General features: G+C 33.4%; 3 protein-coding genes across 5 annotated transcripts; 1 reads left to right on the top strand and 2 right to left on the bottom strand.

Moving 5' to 3' along the window:
* Nucleotides 1-3,037: 3,037 nt before the first annotated feature.
* On the top strand, nucleotides 3,038-5,248 carry LOC141678412 (U-box domain-containing protein 1-like). The gene has a single exon (XM_074484722.1). It carries the CDS (start codon nucleotides 3,038-3,040, stop codon nucleotides 5,069-5,071), a length of 2,034 nt encoding a protein of 677 aa, XP_074340823.1. The 3' UTR covers nucleotides 5,072-5,248.
* Nucleotides 5,249-6,477: 1,229 nt separating this feature from the next.
* Nucleotides 6,478-7,049, bottom strand: LOC141679343 (uncharacterized). The gene is made up of 2 exons (XM_074485845.1): nucleotides 6,647-7,049; nucleotides 6,478-6,488 (listed from the first exon to the last, which is right to left on the bottom strand). The coding sequence occupies exons 1-2, from the start codon at nucleotides 7,047-7,049 to the stop codon at nucleotides 6,478-6,480; spliced, it is 414 nt and encodes a 137-aa protein (XP_074341946.1).
* A 364-nt stretch (nucleotides 7,050-7,413) lies between these two features.
* On the bottom strand, nucleotides 7,414-12,143 carry LOC141677753 (inactive receptor-like serine/threonine-protein kinase At2g40270). Of its 3 annotated transcripts, XM_074483803.1 has the most exons (10): nucleotides 12,081-12,141; nucleotides 11,583-11,795; nucleotides 10,986-11,124; nucleotides 10,523-10,594; nucleotides 10,284-10,427; nucleotides 10,053-10,193; nucleotides 9,292-9,752; nucleotides 8,881-9,071; nucleotides 8,663-8,795; nucleotides 7,414-8,169 (listed from the first exon to the last, which is right to left on the bottom strand). In XM_074483803.1, exons 2-10 carry the CDS (start codon nucleotides 11,668-11,670, stop codon nucleotides 7,601-7,603), a joined length of 1,938 nt encoding a protein of 645 aa, XP_074339904.1. In that variant the 5' UTR covers nucleotides 11,671-11,795; nucleotides 12,081-12,141; the 3' UTR covers nucleotides 7,414-7,600. The 3 variants fall into 3 exon arrangements, with proteins under 3 accessions (XP_074339904.1, XP_074339903.1, XP_074339905.1); XM_074483802.1 differs by having other exon boundaries at nucleotides 11,583-12,142; XM_074483804.1 differs by lacking the exon at nucleotides 10,523-10,594 and having other exon boundaries at nucleotides 11,583-12,143.
* Between the last annotated feature and the right edge of the window lie 1,619 nt (nucleotides 12,144-13,762).

The following is a 13,762-nucleotide window of genomic DNA, read 5'->3' as shown; positions in this document are numbered from 1 at the left end:
TGTGTAACAATTAAGTTATATTATTGTGTGAAAATGAGAATGGACATTGTATCTTATATTTCTTAATATGTGTGAAATTTACAAATTGGACTATTAAAATGCGACGGAGGGAGTAAGAGCACGTCCAACAGTATCCTAATAGGTTCCTTATAAATATTATAAAATATTAACTTCTAGTGATTTCAGACATGATTTTAAATTTTAACTTCAACAATGATCGTTATCTTCATTCCTTATAATAATAATAATAATAATAATAATAATAATAATAAATTTGAATGAGATATGAAAGGAAGAAAGAGAAAATAACTAAAAAGAAGATAGAGAAATCCATTTTTTTTTATATAAAAATAATATAAGAACAAGTGTAACGGCTTTCTTAAAATGCTCTTAAGTGGAATATGACATAAAATTGCACCATAAGAGTGGTTCCTTATATCACTAAAATACATCGTTCATATACGATCTTTAAGGAACCTAAGAGTAACTCCAACATTACCCTCGTGTGTTCCTTAAAAATAATATAAATTAATAGGATTCTAGTTATTTAAGACATTATAAGGTAGCATAATTCCAAAAACAATCCTTATTTTTGTTCCTTACTATTATTATAATACTATACTCAAATTCTATTCATATTTTTTAAAGAAGAGTGAGAAAAAGAGTGTGAAAAAATAGTTAAATGAATATTTAATTAGTAAAACTAAGATAAGGAATGATTAAACATCCATTATATTTAAGGAAGCAAAGGAGGATGAACTACTACATATTTATGTTGGAGTTCCAATTTTGATTGAATCCTTATAATTTTAGGTAAGAATACTTTATAAGCAAGTTGTTGGAGTTGCTCTAAGTTATCCGTTATATCATTTTTATCAATAAAAAATTGATGTATCTCTTTTCTTTTTAGTTCTTTTTTCTCTTTTCCTTTCATATCTCATTCAAATTTATTATTATTACAATAATAAGGAATGAAGATAAGGATGATTGTTTGAGTTTAAATTCAAATCATGTCTTAAATTATTAAGAGTTACTACCTCTGTTCCTCTCATTTCTTTACAGTTTTTTTTTCACATACTTGACACGCATTTTAAGGCAACTATAAATTATATTTCTGTAATTTATTTTTAAATTTTTTTTGTATAAAAGTTTGAACATTATATTTTTATTTAGAAGAAAAAAAAATTAAAAAAAATTATGTAACTATATTTAATAAGAGTATTAAAGTGCGTGCCGAGTCCCCGTCCCCCAACATAAAGAATTGAGGGAGACGGAAGTAATAATATTTATTAAAAACTTACTACACCATTGTTGAATTTACACTAAGGTATGACTTGTGTTTCCTTAAAGATAAGGTATGAGAGAGCTATTTTAATGATATAAGGAAATACTAAAATACTGTTGTAGTGTAATTTAATGTCATATTCGTTATATTTGAATTTAAGACCATATTTAAAGAAGCTGTTGAATTTGCTCTAAATTCTCTCAAAGAGTTAAACGTTTGATAATCTTCATAAATAGTAGATTATATATGTGACAATAACTTTTTTTGCTTTTACAAAAAAAGGTGAGAACTTGAAAGCAAAAAAATCAATCAATTTTTATTCCATTAAACCTAAAAACCAGTAATAAAATAAAGATAAGACTATATCAATGTATGAGACTTTTACCAAGTCAGTATGCACCCCTAAAATATAAGCTATTTGATCCCCTTACGTAATTGTTATATTTTAAGTTGATAATTGTGGATTTGAATAATATCGATTTCCTACTGGTCCTCTTACAAATCACAACTCACATACAATATTATTTTAGAAGGCACGTTGAGTAGATGTATGTTGTCTAAGCATGAAATGCGACAGCAAGAACAGTCCAAGCAAGATACCGGTGCAAATGTAAATATAGGGGTATCATCATTAGTCAATAGTAATACTAATAGATTTTGCAATCCAATTTTACAAAAATAATAAAAACAAAATGTACGAAACTAGTGGAACTAAATAATCATAAATCATGCATATTAGGTAATGTCAAATAGATTAACTGCAAACAGCAACCCTTGCTTCCTAACCAACTTCTGGCAAACTTTACTTCTGACCAATTTTTTTGCGTTTACTAGGCTGGAAAAGTATTAGAACTGTGACATTTAAAGGGTCTAGATGATAGTTTGGTCCAGTATACATAAGAGAACGTATCTGATTTAGAGAGTCGAGATGATAGTTTGGTCCTGTACAAATAAGGGAGCGTATCTGAAATGTAGCTCACCTAAAAATTGGATCATTTTCAGAACACATATATTGTGTGTTACATGCTTCCTCGAGTTCAAATTGTTCTTTTTGCTAATTAATTACGCACGTACACATCAGAAGTCGAATTATTGACCTCCCGCAAGTGGCACAAGAGCTCAATTACTGCACTAATATTTTATTGCCTCCGGTCCTAATTGTTGTTCTTCATTAGGCAGTGAATGGAGGACAGATAAGGAGCAACTGCAGAGAAATGTGAATGTAAAACAGATAAATCTGATTCACTTCTGTGATTGAGATATAATTTGGACCGTAAGGACTCAGATGATTTCTGAGGTAAACCAACAAAATGTTCTGCTGCATAAAATATACTAAAAGATCACTCAACTTGCAATAATCTTGCAGTACCATGCATTTCGCATTTTCGCTACTGTCCAAGCATAACATTCAAGTCTTCAAATAAAAAATTCAACATACTTGTTCGCAGTTTAATATAAATGGGCTGCAAACACATTCTTACAAGCTATTGACCAATCAAAGGCAAGCTTTGTCAATGCTAATATGAAATTGATGAAGAATTTAACTAGTCCGCTACGTCCTCCAAGTGGCAGAAAACCAGGCTTGTTGAACTAGCTAACAAAGATGTCAGCTACAATAACAGGACAAACAGAAGCAGTCAATAGTCCATGACAATATTTTAACATGGAAGATGTCGTCAAGAGGTTTAAACGTAGCGTTGCTCTGATCAATGAATATAAAGTCAATCTGAAGTCTGAATAGCTATATACTTTATGGATATGACTCTACCTTCTCTTATGGTTTCTTCAGGCTTTCTTCCAGTTGGACCTTTGCTGGAATCACTGATTCACATCTCTAATGAAGTTGCATTGATTGAGAAGTTTCCGGTTGTACAGGTTAAGAATCTGTCAATGATGATAAGAAGGGTGAAACTTCTTTCTTCATTGTTTCAAGAAATTCAAGAAACTAATGCCCCCCTTCCACCATCATCAATTTTGTGTCTCACTGAACTGTTTTCTGTGATCAGAAGAGTGAAAATGTTGATAGATGGTTGCAAAGAAGGAAGTGCGTTGTGGAACCTCATGCAGACTGATCTTATCTCAAATCAATATCATGTCACAGTGAAAGAAATGGGAAGCGCGTTAGATATCTTACCTCTTAGCTTGCTTAAAATAACAACTGATACGAAAGAGCAAGTTGAGCTTCTTCGCAAGCAAGCAAAGAGGGTTGAATTGTTTGTTGAACCTCGAGAAATTCAGAGAAGGGAGGAGCTTTTCCTAATGATGGCCGGCTATAATGACAGAAACAAGAAAAACACGGGTTTAACTGATGTTAACAAAATGAAACAGATATTGATCAGCATTGGTGTGAGAAGTCCATTGGATTTTGAGGAAGAGATTTCAAAACTTGAGGCTGAAGCAGAGAAGCAGGCAGGAACAGGTGGCCTTATAGTTGTTTCCAACATCAAAAATCTAATGTCTCTTATTTCTTTGTCAAAATCCATGATTTTTAGCAGGGAGGAAAAAGAGAAAATCCCAGAGTATCTGAAGCAAGCATCAAATTGGCAACATGATCACTCTTCATCATCTCAGTCATCATTCAACATCCCTGATGAGTATCGTTGCCCAATATCACTAGACTTGATGAGAGATCCGGTGATTGTAGCATCAGGGCACACTTATGATCGGAATTCAATTGCCCAATGGATAAATACAGGGCATCACACATGTCCTAAGAGTGGCCAGAGACTAATTCATATGGCACTAATACCGAATTATGCACTGAAGAGTCTCATACATCAGTGGTGTGAAGAGAATAATATAACAATAGCTGAATCTGCATCTCCTTCTGACTTGGATCAGAGCAGTAGCAAGAGAGATTTACAAGAGAAAGCCGTTGATCATATTTCTGCCACAAAAACTGCAAGTGATGCAGTCAAGATGACGGCAGAATTCCTAGTGGGAAAACTAGCAACAGGATCACCAGACATCCAAAGACAAGCTGCATATGAGCTCCGTTTACTAGCAAAAACTGGTATGGAAAATCGCAGGATGATTGCAGAAGCTGGAGCAATACCATTTCTGGTCACACTGCTAGGCTCCAATGAGTCAAGAATTCAGGGGAATGCAGTCACTGCTCTACTAAACCTTTCTATATTCGACAACAACAAGATTTTAATAATGTCTGCAGGATCACTTGACAGCATAATACATGTACTTCAATCGGGGAAAACCATGGAAGCAAGAGAAAATGCAGCAGCAACGATCTTCAGCTTGTCTATGGTAGACGATTACAAGGTCATCATTGGCGCACATCCTAAAGCAATTCCTGCATTAGTGGAGCTCCTTGGAGATGGCACTACAGCGGGAAAGAGGGATGCTGCAACGGCACTTTTTAACCTTGCAGTTTATAATGTAAACAAGGCAAGTGTTGTGGTCTCCGGGGCCATTCCATTGCTCATTGATCTGTTGATGGATGACAAGGCAGGTATAACTGATGATGCCTTGGCAGTGCTTGCACTTCTTTTGGGGTGCTCTGAAGGATTGGAGCAGATTAGGAAGAGTAGAGTATTGGTGCCTCTTCTTATTGATTTGTTGAGATATGGATCCCCCAAGGGCAAGGAAAATTCTATAACACTTCTGTTAGGCCTCTGTAAAGATAGCGGTGAGGAAGTTGCAAGGAGATTATTAATGAATCCAAGAAGCATTCCATCTCTCCAAAGCTTGGCTGCTGATGGATCATTAAAAGCTCGAAGAAAGGCTGATGCGCTGCTTAGATTGCTCAATAGATGTTGCTTTCAATCTTGAAATCCTGTCAGATAACAGTGACGACTAAGTCTAAAAAAAACTAAACCCGAAAGAGAGAGAGAGAGAGAGAGAGAGAGAAATGTAAATTTATGGAGATACTTTCATTGTATATTGAAACTTTATTTGTGCTGCACTATCATTTAACCTGCTTTCATATTCATCTAATCATTCATCTCTAGTCAGTTTAGTTTCTGAAAGAGGTACAATTAAAGTCAAAACTATAATATAAGCCATTGCAGAACGGCGCGCAGTTCCCAGTTTATTGCTGGAACTGAATTGCTAATATCTTTTTCTGCTGCAAATGATATTGATAGCAACAGCTCTGATAGCCATCTAATTTATTGTTATAATCTTACATTCTATCAGAAAGACAAATTCTGCCTGCAGACATGTTTAGCCTAAAGCCAGAAAACCAAGAGATGAAAAAGACTCTATACGACCTGTAACAAGAACAATAAACAAAAAGTTCTCCTAAAATTTAAAGCTTTGATGAAACTAGATTATAAGAAAAACATAAGATTCACTACATCTGCAATGATTGATAACAGGAACAGAAAATGCATTAGACACAACAAAGGGAAGATTAGAAATCCCTGATGATCCGAAAGTTTTGCTGGCAAATTAGTGGCTTGATCTTCAAGATGAAATGAGACGTCGCATCATCCATTCTGAAAGAAGATTAGCACCAAGGCTTTTGTAAGAACTTTATAATATGGCACACAAAATGAAAAGAATCAGGCAACATGTTTTACTTTTCCAATTTTAGGGTTCCTACTGCACTGATTCAAACTAAACCATTCTTTAAATCAGTGTGACAAGAGATAAAGAAGCTGAACGTACACTTTTGTGCATGACGTGAAATTGATTTACAGATAATACACTTATTAGCGATGAGACGACAATTGATTTACAGATATTCTACAGGAAAGTTACAACTTACAACGGAAGCAGCCTGCATTGTCTAGATCAAACAAGGATGGCAGTCATATGTTATTGAATAATCTCTTGCCACAGTAAACAAAAATGAAGGTTCAACTTCTGTTTAACCCTGAGAATCGACAGGCTGATTCAAAAACTCCGAGTTCATTTGTGAACTCTGATTCATAACTTAAAGTCAGGGATGTGATCAATGGTTAGTCTTTCAAAGCTCCACCATTTGCTATTGTATGTGACTGACCTTCATTCGGTACTTCCAAAACCAGCTTCCGCTATCCATAAAGTCTTCCGGGATGGGTTTTACATTAGTTACTATGCATGAATCAGAAATTTATAACAGAACAAGTAAAAATAGAATTTATCAGGAGCCCTTACCAAAATCCTACTGGATCTGCAAACTTCGATGCAACTGCTAAGCAATGATCACCTTCGTGTCAATTAATGTAGCTAACTAATTTGAACTGCACAAGTCATTCTGTTGCTTTAAAAATATTAGAAGTTGCCACCAAAATGTTAAAAATTTAAGAAATCCACCACACTCCAAAAATATGATATCCTTGGCACCAAAGTGCATTTTGTTTATGAGATTGTCATACTTATTTTCCACATTCAAATCATATAATTGTGATTTAGTTATACAGTATTGACAATTTTGGTTAAAAACTATAGGTACAAACTGTCCTGCAGCATAAACCTCAGCTTTATAATGTTGTCCAGAGACAGTCTTATTTTCAGAACGTAGAGCAGAACCGTCAAGTCCTCTGCTATAATTCACATTTGTAGGAAAATCACAATAAACATTTGGGGATGAAAGAAGCCTCACAAAGCATGACTTAATAGGAAGTGTCAATTGATTTTTGCTAATCACGAATCCCTTCAGTTCTGCATACAAGTGCCCTTCCTCATTCGCTTCAAATGTCTTGTAATAGTTAACATCATTTTCAACATCGATGCAAAGAACACCAATGACAGCGCCATTGATAGGATTATCATATGAAAATTTTTGTGATCCGACGAGTTCACATCTCTGGCAATAAACCATTGATTCCACCACCACATTTATATTCTTCACAGAATCGTATGCTTTGCCTGATCATATATTTCTAGCATTTCTAGTAATCTGGTTAAAACTTTCAATCCTCGAGGTCCTTGCATACTGTAATTTGGTATTGATCTCTTTGTTGCACAATATAAATTTGTATTGACCCAGACCAAACATATAGTTCAGTTCTGTCATACACACAATATATAATTTTATTGTAATGTAGAAATATATAGGATAGGATGTGAGATTATTTTTTTTTAAAGAAAACAGGGTCCTTATCACACAGCATATCCTAATTTGCCTGGCCTGCCAAGTATATGTGAAATGAAAAAATGTAGTAATTTTAAAAATGATAAAAAGGGGTCGCAAAGGAACATTTATTTGCTTTATTTTCCATAATCATAACAGCAAAGAAGCTCACTAGCTTAAATCAGCTAAATTTACATCTTAAATATATGTACATTGGTGAACCTCATACAGAAATTAAACCAAAACATGGAAAAAAAAGAGGGTATATGACTGTTTACTTACAAGATCAACATCATCCCTTAAATTGCTTCACTAGACATTATTTCCAGCTCCGCCCACCAAAGAGGCGAAAGTTTTGGGACTGCTCTATCAGTGCCGATCCCTGTTATATCTTTAAGTGCTCCAGTAACTTCCTGCATTGTCGGTCTTTGTTTTGGATTGGGGCAGCAGCAAGATTTTATCACTTTGTCAAACTTTTCAAGCTGTTCAGCATTGTGTGAACTCAAAATTGGATCAACCATATCTCTAAGTGGTTGTTGTCCTCTCAAATACTCTGAAGCCCAGTCTTGAAGTGATAAACTGTCCACCAAGTATGGGAGCTTACCAGTTATCATCTCAAATAGTATAACACCAAAGCTATAGACGTTAGATTCTGGATTTAATTGCATTTCAGTTGCTGCAGCTGATTCAGTCCATAGACCAAAATCAGATATCTTAGCTGCATAGTCTTCTGTGAGATTTACAACTGAAGAGTTTAGATTTTTGTGGGATATGGGTGGCTTTAGCTGGTGCATATGCTCGAGGCAGTATGCCATGCCCATTGCAATCCTCAACCGCATCCCCCAGTCCAAGTGCTCTGCTTCTTTTACTGCAGGATCAACACGAGCTTGAATACATTAAAAAAATGCAAATATATAATTACGGAACAGAATTTCGGGGTAACAGTATCGTAAGCCCTTTGCTAAACCAAACTCTTCATTTCTGCCTAGAGTACTCATGTCGAACACTTGACACTCGGACATGGGTATGGGTACTTGGAAACTTATTTAAGGCCAAAATCATGTAAAGTTTTCAAAATAATGGTGAGTCCGATACTTGGATACGTATCCATATTGGACACTTCCAGCCCAGTCCGGGTAACAAACCAAACTCGAGCCTAGTAGTAGACAAAGACCTTGTTTAATTCTCATAAATATTAGTATTATTTAGGATTTTATAAGATGTAGAGGTACCGAGATCTATCAGCTTCCTAAGATAAAGATAATTTTATTATTATAGAACAAAACAAAACATAAAAATGGAAAAATGAAATTTGAATATTGAACCACACCATTCTAAAGGCTACAGTTAAAAAGACTTACTATGCAAATGCTCAAATAATGTTCCATTAGGAGCATACTCGAAAACCATCATTCTAGTGAAGGGCTCTTTTTCTTCACAATAGCCAATAAGGTTTACGAAATTCTTGTGGTTTACTTTTGATAATTGATCAATCTGAAAAGAAAATAAAGTGAACCACAAGATTTAGATGCATGGACTAAAACACTGATGATGTAGTTAATTTTAGTTCATTACGTACCTTCTTCCTGAACTGTGATTCCAAATTCTTGGGCCAATTTTTAGCAGATGTCAATATAAGAGAAGTAACAGCTATTTCAACACCACTGGAGAGTGTTCCTTTGTACATTGTTCCCATTGAGGAAGAGCCGATCACATTGCTGAAATCTTCACAAGCTACATTGAGCTCTGACCTTTTAAGCTTTGGCACACCTGAGGTTTAACAACAAGCAAATTATAAAATACAGGTAAGATCATATTATGCGCTAGTTCACTAAAAAATGCAAGATAGTTCATTTAATAAAACAAAATGACAAGGACTGTTAGCCTGTGAGAAAGGAAATATAATTTCTACTATAAACGGACAACTGAGGAGCAGGCATTTCACATATAAACAACACAAGTTTGGTTTATTTGAAGTTATAGCGGTTACCAGTTACAAAAGCCTTTTGCAGTTGCCCACTTAATCCGGTTGCCCAAGGTTTGACAGCAGATAATTTGCTTTGGCAGAAGTATAATACAATAGCCAAAAGAATTAACAATGCAGGACAGCCTAAGGCTAGAACTAGGATTAGGAATCTATGCCGATTAGACATCAAACTATTGCCTGATGTACTGCGCCTCTTAGCAGAAGAGTTTACCGATTCTGTACGTGAAGTTGGAGATAGGAAGACACTAGGAGAAGTAAGTCCTGTACTTGTAACAGCTGAAGTTGCAGGGGATGGTGAAGGCGAGGGTGAAGACAACGCAGAAGGCGAGATTGAGGGCGAAGGTGAGGGCGAAGAAGAAGGCGACAAAGAATCTGATGATGGTGATGATGAAAACCAGTTGAATAAATTCGGCATGGTTGTTAGCAGCTTTCTCTGAATAATGTGTCCACCACCAGCAGTTCTCCTGAAACCAATACAAGCAGCTATTACCAAACTAATTAGCTAATTAAATACTGAGATAATATACCATGTTTAAGTGGTAAGATTTTTGAATTTTGATCAGGAACAAGGTCTTTACAGTATAAATATTGGAAAAGCTTTCACAATTATGGCCATCATTTTCTTCAATTATCAATTTTCACTGATTTAATTCAGATCAGTATAAGATCAGTTACTTATACTATATATGTCTATGTACATATATATATCCCACTACATAAGAGACCCCATAAAAGAGGGATATGAACCTACAGTGCCAACATACCATGAGGCCATTTTACCACAGCATGACAAGCTTGGTCTCTTACAAGACATCCGTTTCCCATTTCTTCGAACTTTAGATAGTAGCTTTATCTCATCAATTTCAGGGGGCATGCTAACAGAAAACTCATTGTTGTCTAGTAGACTGCACTAGTTTAAAAATAAGATATCGTGAGCTCAGATATGGAAGGCAAGCACTTTGTTGAGTTAAATTTGTTTCAGTATCTTGACTTACAAGATTGGAAATTGAAGATTATTATTAAGGTCAGATGGAAGTGCCCCACCAAATTTGTTGTACTCCAGATCGATAACCTTCAACTTTTTGAGCTCTTTAACCTCTTCAGGAATAACTCCGGAAAAGGAATTATTACGTAGGATACTGCAAGAAATGAGGATTTAATTTATCTAAAAAGATTTAATAGAAGTACCAACTAGTTCCTCACGGTACAAACCACACAACCAATTTAAACTTACATGGACTTTAGATGAACCAAATTCCGAAGATCAGGAGCTATTGTTCCTCCAAGACGGAGATTTTTAAGGTTCCTGCCAATTGCAAAAGAATTTAATAACTCTAAGAACACTGATATTACAAAATTTGGAAGCAATAAAAGATTAAGCTCAACAAGAACTAGATGCTGACAGAAAACAGGTTGTTTAAAATTTTTAAGTGCAGACTTGCATCATGTCTGCTATAGGATAGACACTCGCCATATTTGAAATTGCAACTTAAACAAGGTCATCAAACGATAAAATTAAGTCTCTTTATGAAAAAGCATCTAAAGCGTAACGATTTTTTCCACAGCAATCACAACGGCAAGGCTTGAATACCACGACTGAGAAACAATCACACAGATCTTTATAGCAATGCAGTGAATATTTTACCATAAAAAACGTTACACACCAAAATTCAGCAATTTAATTAAAATATACTTACAGGATAACAACATTTCCATTCAAACACTCAACACCGAACCACAAGCATGGATCAATAACTCCATCTTCTTCTGTCCAATTCAACAGAGCCCCAAATGGATCACTCACCACTCTCTCCTTGAATTTCAACAATGACACACCTGCAAGAAAACAAACAGCTTACAACTCTTATACTAAGCTCACATGCTTCAGTATTTCCATTTATCGAAATAATGTAAAAAGACTATTTAACAAAAACAATCACTATATTCAATTGTACAGAATACAGCATAATTAAAACCTCAAACTGATATTAAAAATTATCTTCACACAATTTTTTATTAACCAAACTAACTGAACAACAATTATAGTAAACAAACACATTCAGACACAAACCGAACACACATGATTGTTAAGGATTCGTTGTTAAGGATTCATTGATAGCCTGGTCGCTCAAGAACTGAGTCATGACTTCGAATCCTCACTCTCCCTCCTCTTACACTTAAAATCTAATGCAAATAAAAAATATATAACACACCCTGACAAAAAAAAATGTAACACATAATACACATACACATACATAAACATAAACATAAACATAAACAGAAAACAAGCATACCTTCTTGATTGAGTGACCAAGAAAGACTCAAATTCTGATAAACCAAACAAACCATCATCAAAGCCTTATAAAATCTAAACAACTCCATCACAAACCAAACTAACAAAATCCAATAAAAATTCTTCACTTTTCACCTCACCACCTTCATCAAACTGAAATTTTCGATGCAAACTTTACAAAACACCATCCATTTGACTCACTGAAAAAACCCACCTGGAAATTACCAAGCACTGATCAAAACCAAACCCGTGTCACTCATAATAATACTTATATGAATATAATAGAGGACTAAATATAGTGATAGGTAAAGGTGAAAACGAGTGTGTAGAAAAGAAAAGAAAAAAAACGCGTAGAATGAAGTAAAAAAAAGACTAGAGATAAATAAAACGGTGTATGTATAGGTGATCTGAGTAAAAGAGTAGGATAAAAAGATTGTGTTTGTTGAGTTGAGATGCGAATTTCAGGCAACGTCCGAGAGATGAAGAAGAAGTACTTTACTTCTTGACACTTCTTTCAGGTAAACTCGAACACCCTGTTTGCCTCCTTTCAAATGTCATACTTGATAAAGTGGGCCTATATCTGTTTTTTCTTTTAATATATTACCCAAACTAGGTTTTAATATTTTTTCAACAAAATTCCTCATGTAATTTCAAAGAAAAATATCAAGATTCCTTATATACTCTCTCCTTCTCATATAATATACGATCACCTAATCAAATAATTCTGACAATAATTATGATAAATTTATATATAATTTGAAAAAATTGAAAAATATATTTTAAAAAGGATTATATATATTTTATAAGGGTGATGGCCAAAAATAATTTTTTTTTCAGAAAATGTAACAGGAATACCCGTTTTTTAAAGATATGGCCAAAAATACATTTCTAATACGCATTTCAAAAATGGGTAAGGCTATTACGCATTTGACAAATGAGTATTATTTAAAAAAAAAACAAAAAAAAAAGTAAAATCATGATACGCATTCCTGACATGCGTATCATGCTTTGCTTTGTAAAGGCATGATACGCATCTCACGAATGCGTATCCATAATTATTATTTTTTTTTAAAAAAAAATTTAATTTTTTTTATACAAGTTACTCATTTCTAAAATGCGTATTAGTAATACCCAATTTTAAAATGCGTATTAGGTAGGTATTTTTGGCTCAACATTTCAAAAAATATATTCTTGTCACAAAGTTTAAAAAAAGAGGTATTTTTGTCATTTTTTTCTATTTTATAATGATACAGTTGTGCAATTTAGTTATATTTTAAGTATAATTTAGTGTTAAAATATGATAAAATTGACTATAAACTAGTTAAAACATGACACATGATACGAGATATAAGAAGTATTATATAAGTGATCCAGTTTAAGGTAAACTATTATATATTATCTTATTTTAATCCAATATCTTTATATCGATCTACGATTTAAATTTAAATTTTTTAACAGGCTAATTTAATAATATAACTTTCGTAATTGGATCTATTGTATTTATTATTTTATTTTAACTCGAGACCCATTACACTACTCCGATAAAATATAACTAATACTCCCTACATCCCAAATTAGTGGTCATATTTGACTTTTACGCATATTTTAAGGTGTCTTGATCGCATATATCCGTTAAATATTTTTAAAATTTTATTTTTCGTAAATAAAATATTAAACACCTTAAATTACATGTAAAAGTCGAGCATGACTACTAATTTGGGATGAAAAGAATAAATAACTTTATTTTTAATTTTAGTCTGGATTAGTAGTATAATTTTGTTTTAGTCAAGATGAATAGTATATATTATTTTAGTTTTAATTTTACTAGGTTATATAATATAATTTTTTTAGCTCAAACAAATAGTATATATTATTTGTTGTCCAAAACATACAATTTTTTATGTTTTATTTTGTTTTCCAAAATGTTTATACTGACTAAATTTTTAATATTTCAGTTATTATAATATAATATAGATAAGAATTTCTTTTTATTTTTATTGATGTAAAGTGTTGAGGGTAGAATTGTACTTGCTTACACGATCTTCTTTTCATCTTAATTGACTTCAATTAATAAATTAATAAGAATTAAAAATAAAATTAGAATATTATATAATATAAGGGTAATTAATAAATGTTCCAAAAAATTAGCTTCACTGCATTTAACCAAGTCAAATACTTCAG

Source organism: Apium graveolens, chromosome 8 (assembly GCF_009905375.1).
Source record: "Apium graveolens cultivar Ventura chromosome 8, ASM990537v1, whole genome shotgun sequence".
Lineage (NCBI taxonomy): Eukaryota > Viridiplantae > Streptophyta > Magnoliopsida > Apiales > Apiaceae > Apium > Apium graveolens.
This window is presented reverse-complemented; position numbering and strand designations above follow the sequence as displayed.

Bases quoted from the DNA above. Each gene is read 5' to 3' on its own strand.
- LOC141678412 (XM_074484722.1), top strand. From the start codon at position 3,038: ATGGATATGACTCTACCTTCTCTTATGGTTTCTTCAGGCTTTCTTCCA.
- LOC141679343 (XM_074485845.1), bottom strand. From the start codon at position 7,049: ATGGTTTATTGCCAGAGATGTGAACTCGTCGGATCACAAAAATTTTCA.
- LOC141677753 (XM_074483802.1), bottom strand. From the start codon at position 11,670: ATGGAGTTGTTTAGATTTTATAAGGCTTTGATGATGGTTTGTTTGGTT. The intron at 11,125-11,582 runs GTATGCTTGTTT...GTTTTCTTGCAG, and splicing joins TTGGTCACTCAATCAAGAAG to GTGTGTCATTGTTGAAATTC. The intron at 9,072-9,291 runs GTAACCGCTATA...GTTAAACCTCAG, and splicing joins GCAAAAGGCTTTTGTAACTG to GTGTGCCAAAGCTTAAAAGG.